At 34.1% G+C, this 6534-nt stretch overlaps 1 protein-coding gene across 1 annotated transcript in view; it reads left to right on the top strand.

The window, feature by feature from the left end:
• Positions 1-6106, top strand: part of LOC106471135 (homeobox protein MSX-3-like) — a 16198-nt gene extending 10092 nt beyond the window's left edge. The window contains exon 2 of the mRNA XM_013931722.2: positions 5583-6106. Within this exon, the coding sequence (XP_013787176.1) occupies positions 5583-6052 (470 nt within the window). The 3' untranslated portion in view covers positions 6053-6106. The remainder of the gene's footprint in view (positions 1-5582) is intronic.
• Positions 6107-6534: the final 428 nt, after the last annotated feature.

Raw genomic sequence — 6534 nt, 5'->3', positions numbered from 1 at the left:
TTCAGACAATACAGACAGGGATCATTGTTGTCACTGCTACTACCTGTAGTATACAGTGGTGTAGTATACAGTGGCTGTCTGTGTTATCTGTAAGATCATTCTTGTCACTGATACTACCTGTAGTATACAGTGGCTGTCTGTGTCATCTGTTGGATCATTGTTGTCATTACTACTACCTGTAGTATACAGTGGCTGTCTGTGTTATCTGTAGGATCATTGTTGTCACTGATACTACCTGTAGTATACAGTGGCTATCTGTGTTATATGTAGGATCATTGTTGTCACTGCTACTACCTGTAGTATACAGTGGCTGTCTGTGTTATCTGTTGGATCATTGTTGTCATTACTACTACCTGTAGTATACAGTGGCTGTCTGTATTATCTGAAGGTAGTAGCAGTGACAACAATGATCCTACAGATAATACAGACAGCCACTGCAAACTACAGGTAGTAGCAGTGACAACAATGATCCAAATAAACCTCAATTTTACATGTAAATAAACTTGACTTGAAAACATAGTTTAAAACTAAATTTTCATTCTGTGTACATTTAAGTTTGTTAATAATATATATATTAAAAGAAGAGTGAGAATTTTAAAATGACACATGACACTTCTGAGTTTCAATTTCTCCACTTAAGAATTTTCTAGCTTCTAAAAGAAGTTTCCACCAATCAGAAACACAAACCATACATAATAACAAACAATATAAATTTTGTACCCATCTCCTTCAGATATCTATAAATATGTCAAACCTATGAGAGAATCTAACCATATCTCTATACCTTTTGATGTTTTTTTAGTAAGCAACTTTACAATGCTACAGAACATGTTTTAACCAACAGAAATAGCAGATTTTCCTCTACAAAGGTCAGTCTCTCATTGTCCCATTCTTACAACCTAAGTTATTTGGTTGTCACATGTTTCTCATACTGCTATCATCATAGGGCTACTCTGAATGGCTAATAAAGTTTAACCTACTTACAGCTTACTTAGAAAGCCAGGTAATTTATATTAGGTTTAGGATACTTTAATCTAATGACTGGTATATATTTTTGGACACCCAAATTTGTGACACTTAATGAAGCATAGAGAAGAATAGCAAACCACTTTAATAGTGCAATGAGTAACACAAATCATTGTTTTTTCAAACAGAAGTTACTAAAATGTAAATATTAGACACTTCTCAGCTTATCCAAATAAAGCTTTGGTAAAACAATCTAATTACATAAGCTTGAAGTGAAATTCATGTTCAGCAATTCTCGTGTTGTGTTTCACATGCTGTTTTGTGTAAATGTTTGCTGGAAACAACTAATGGCTCACATTGTAATTTATTACTTTTTTTGCTGCAAAGGTTGCTGTTTCTTTGGGTACAACACACTGCAATAAAACCATAAAAGAAAACAGATATGAAAAGTTTTAACCTTTGAAACTGTTCACATAAATAATTTGGAACTTTGTTTCAATACGACAGAGGGAAGAATGGTACTACCAATCTTATTTCATATTTTTCATTTCACTGTACATTGATTATTTTTCTCTACATACCCAAGAATCAAGTGTACTGTTAGAGAGAATGAGATAAAATATGATCATACCCAAGTTAATGTCTTTATTAAATCCCCACCCTAACTCATGAAGTATCATTCTCATCTATTAAATTACCATCCTACAAAACATTATTGACAATATTCTAGAGAAGGCTGTAGTTAGAAAGCTTGCCTTTCAGATTGAACCACTGCCACCCTCATCATTAGGTGGTCATCAATGATGAAGAGAAAGCCTGATCAATGCTATTGAACTTATGATACACAAAAAGGCTTTAAATCTCTGGTTACCACATCTTTACATTGCAAGGTAACTCTTGTGATATTTCATTTCAAAAATAAAATTGGTGAATGAAACTGTTTGAAATTTGACAGTAACTTTCCCAAAGGTATGTAGTTTCTACTATTTCTACTAAAAATTCATTAGTTAATGTAGTTATTTGCACTCAGACTCTGAATTGTTCATCTGCAAGGTTATTTTCATGTTAGGTATAAAAATACTATTTTTTATCTTACAGTTTTCAAATTTCATTTCCATAACCTTTGGAGCCTCCTAAACGAACGTCAGAAGGTTTTTTTTTTTAAAGATAAATGTATATATTTATCCACCATACCACTAAGTGTAGCTATCATCATAAACATACAGTACAATGAAATGTTTAAAATTAAAAAACACACAAACATGCAAATATCTTTAAACTCTTCGTGGAATAACCTTAAAATATTTTCTTTGGGCTATATTTGTAATTCACATCTTTATCTTTTCACTTTTAGTTAACTTTTAATGTTTTATTTTCTTGTATTTTACTGTTTATTATTCATGTCAACATGTGCCATATTACAGTATCATCAGCAGAGATACTTTAGCCTTTGGCAAAATGTTCTTGCACTTGTGTACTAATATAAGCCTCGTGAACCGAGGCAAGATTTTGTTTATATTAAAAAAATATTAAACCCTTCCAATATGTATTGTAAAAAATATATTATACATAATTAACTAAAATATAAAAGTAAAATCTAAATACAATTTAACCGTCTATATAAGTAATACGTATCTAGGTGAGAAACAACACTAATTGCTAGTTAGGAAAAAAGCAGCAAACAATACTACCCAAAGTTAGACAAACTTGGTAATTAATACTTCATGGCAGTTTTAAAATAACCATTGGGAGACTGTAGTTTAAAATGAGTAATTTCTAATCGTTATAAGTATGTACATAAAATAAATAGATTTTGCTTGTAAATCTCAAGTCTAGTACAGAAGGTGGGTGTGGCTTCTGAACTGATCTGAAGGAATTTGAAACAAGTGATGGGTAAATAACCTTGTATACATAGTTTTGAGTCCAGACATACTCATATACTGCAGATGGATTATAATTCAAGTAATATAGACCTATAATTATGATTTTTGAATGCTCTTCCATAACATGACAACAAATCTAAAGTTTATGTTTTTTAAAAGCTTCTTTTGAAATAAAGGAATTAAAACATAATTAATATAAAACTTTGAATAATAACATTCACACTAATGCTAACCTCATTAACATACATTAACATTTTTTATTAAATTCTGAATGTAACTCAGTAAAATCTCATGACATTCACAGAATGGAGTTTAATGAGTGTATAGTAGTCAGAGGGTTAAAGCATGTCAGAATAAAATATTGGCAGTAACCTTAGATCCATAAAATGCCTACAATACCAGCATATTCTTGTTGACAAACTGGTTAGAATAGGCATAAAAGTAATATGTAAAGTAGGCCATAGCTGCAGATGGCTTGAATGGGTAATGAAGAAAAACTTTAATATAAGTTTAACATAACAGCAAATGTACAACGTTTCGACAAGGTTTTGTCATCATCAGGTACAAGTAATTTACACTGACATGGATATATACATACAGTATTGAACAAAGAAGTCACATGACTGGAACTGTTGTGAAACTTAGAAGAGGTATCTAGGCACCCCGGGGTGTTGGTTTAGAGTAGGGTTGTTTTGTTCAATTAAGATGGATTCCTTGATTTTTTGTTTGTTTATCATCGACATTGAAATAATGACTATGGTAGTGAAAGAACTAACGAGAGTTTTGGGGGAACATTTGGTTGAAATATAACCATTTTCTACTATTACACGGTATTTCGAAATCGTGGGTTGTTAATTTTTATTTCCTACTTTTAACATTAGAGAAAAGTTTTCTCTTTAGGTTTACAAAGAAATAATATTACACAAAAACTTTGTTTTCGTACAGTTAGAGCCTTTGGCGGTATGTACTCATGTTACTTGTAGTTAATAACGTTTGTTGCTAAAATGTTAAACGTGATAAATCGTAACAAATGTCAAAGGGTACTTTTTAGATAACTTACTAACTGAAATACAAATAGGCGTATCCGTAATAGTCCTCAACGTGTGAGTCTAAAAGAGTCATTTAAAACTTTTAGACAGGTAGGTTGTACTCATTAAAGATTTGATGAATTAATTCTAATTACATACACCTTATACAGCAATCCTTAACATGAGCCTAGCACGTGATATACGGTTCGGGAATATTGTGTTGTAACCCTATACGTCATGGAGTGATCCTAAACACACTTATTGTGTTATGTAGTAATCCTACAAACACGCACTTATTATGTTATGTAGCAATCTTATAAATACACTTATTTATGATACACATGTATGATACACATGTATTTTATGTAGTAACACGATTCTAACCACCTGTATGATACACATGTATTTTATGTAGTAACACGATTCTAACCACCTGTATGATACACATGTATTTTATGTAGTAACATGATTCTAACCACCTGTATGATACACATGTATTTTATGTAGTAACACGATTCTAACCACCTGTATGATACACATGTATTTTATGTAGTAACATGATTCTAACCACCTGTATGATACACATTTATTTTATGTAGTAACATGATTCTAACCACCTGTATGATACACATTTATTTTATGTAGTAACATGATTCTAACGGTTTACAGATAACAATAGGGTTCTTTTATACTACAGCCAAACATTATATGTTTGTTTAATCTGTGAAAGTGTTCTGGTAGGTCAACAAATAGAATGTGTACAGGAGAATAACACATGACTAATAAACCAATCCAATTTTTCTTCTACAGTTTATCAGCTTCATCAAGGGAATCAGTTAACTTTGATGTTTAGAATGTCGTTGTGTAGTTAATAATACGAAAACTTTTTGAATTATGTTACTTGAATTAGTTTATAGTTTTTTACTCGTAGTATTTTTATTATTATTTATTTAAATAGTGGGTTATTTATATTATATGCGGAAAAAATATTTTCCGAAAGGAAATCACCACCAGAAGGCTTATAGGCAAATTCACACTATTGGTTGTTCAACATATTCCTGCCGACTGCTTTAGGCCTGGCATGGTTTGGTGGCTCTGGAATTCGTCTAATCCCATCACCGAACTAGCCTGTCCTTTCAACCATGGGAGCGAATAATGCGAAGGTTAGTCCCACTATTCGTCAGTAAAGACTAGTCCATGAGATGGTGATGACTAGCTGCCTTCCATCTAGTCCATCACTGGTAAATTAGTGAATGCTATCGCAGACAGCCCTCGAGTAAACCAGGTATTGTTGTTGTTTTATTGTAGAGTCCGGAGAACCCTCTAAGCTGTGTGTTATTGTTTTATTGTAGAGTCCGGAGAACCTTCTAAACTGTGTGTTATTGTTTTATTGTAGAGTCCGGAGAACCTTCTAAGTTGTGTGTTATTGTAGAGTCCGGAGAACCTTCTAAGCTGTGTGTTATTGTTTCATTGTAGAGTGCGGAGAATCTCCTAAGCTATGTATTATTGTTGTTTTATTGTAGAGTCCGGAGAACCTTCTAAGCTATATGTTATTGTTTTATTGTAGAGTCCGGAGAACCTTCTAAGCTGTGTGTTATTGTTTTATTGTAGAGTGCGGAGAATCTCCTAAGCTATGTATTATTGTTGTTTTATTTTAGAGTCTGGAGAACCTCCTAAGCTATATGTTATTATTGTTTTATTTTAGAGTCCGGAGAACCTCCTAAGCTACCAACTGTTAAATGCCAGCTACGAAAGCATAAGAGTAACCGTAAGCCTAGGACTCCGTTCACCACCCAGCAACTCTTGGCCCTGGAGAGAAAATTTCGGACTAAACAGTACCTGTCTATCGCTGAACGCGCAGAGTTCTCGAGCTCCTTGAATCTTACGGAAACTCAAGTGAAGATCTGGTTCCAGAACAGGAGAGCCAAAGAAAAGAGACTTAAGGAAGCTGAGCTGGAGAAGCTCCGGATGTCTGCTAGACCTCTCCTACCCAACTTCGGTTTCGGGCTGCCGGTGTCCGCAGCGACATTCCTTCCCGGAGTTCCGCCTCCAGCACATCTAAGTTCCGTCGCCGCCGATGGTAGTCGACCGATCTTGGGACCAATCATGGCTCCTTATCCAATGTATTCTTTTACTCCTACCTCCTCGGCACAGTTAGCTATGTGCCCACACTGAACGAAGGAGGCTAGACACTGTGCTCATGCACAACAAGAGAAAATCAAGAGGAGAAACAGGTCTTCACCAGGTTCGTATATTTCAAGCACGCCGGCAAGGGTAGACTAGGACGGACGTTGGACCAATCCTGTTATCAGTGTACATAAGTTCCTATAATATTGGTGATTGTTTCAGTTATCCAGATGGAAACGGCTGTCCTTTATGTCTGTACATAAGTCTGTTACGTGACTGTGATGCTTTAATAATGTGTTTTAATACATGTAGCGGGCTTCGACCAAACACTGGATCATTAGCGTTGTAACTCTGAAGATAATGGGAATGTCAAGAAAGTAGGACGTTTAACGACAACTTTCAAACAGTTGAAAAAAACAGACGATAATTTAAATGAAGGGCTGTTTTTAATTGTGTTTCAGCTTCTAAGACATTTATATACGGGAATTGCATTAGAACCCGGTCAAAGATCAAGTTTAAATTGTGAATAT

Source organism: Limulus polyphemus, unplaced genomic scaffold (genome assembly GCF_000517525.1).
Source record: "Limulus polyphemus unplaced genomic scaffold, Limulus_polyphemus-2.1.2 Scaffold4427, whole genome shotgun sequence".
In the NCBI taxonomy this organism is placed as follows: Eukaryota; Metazoa; Arthropoda; class Merostomata; order Xiphosura; family Limulidae; genus Limulus; species Limulus polyphemus.
This window is presented reverse-complemented; position numbering and strand designations above follow the sequence as displayed.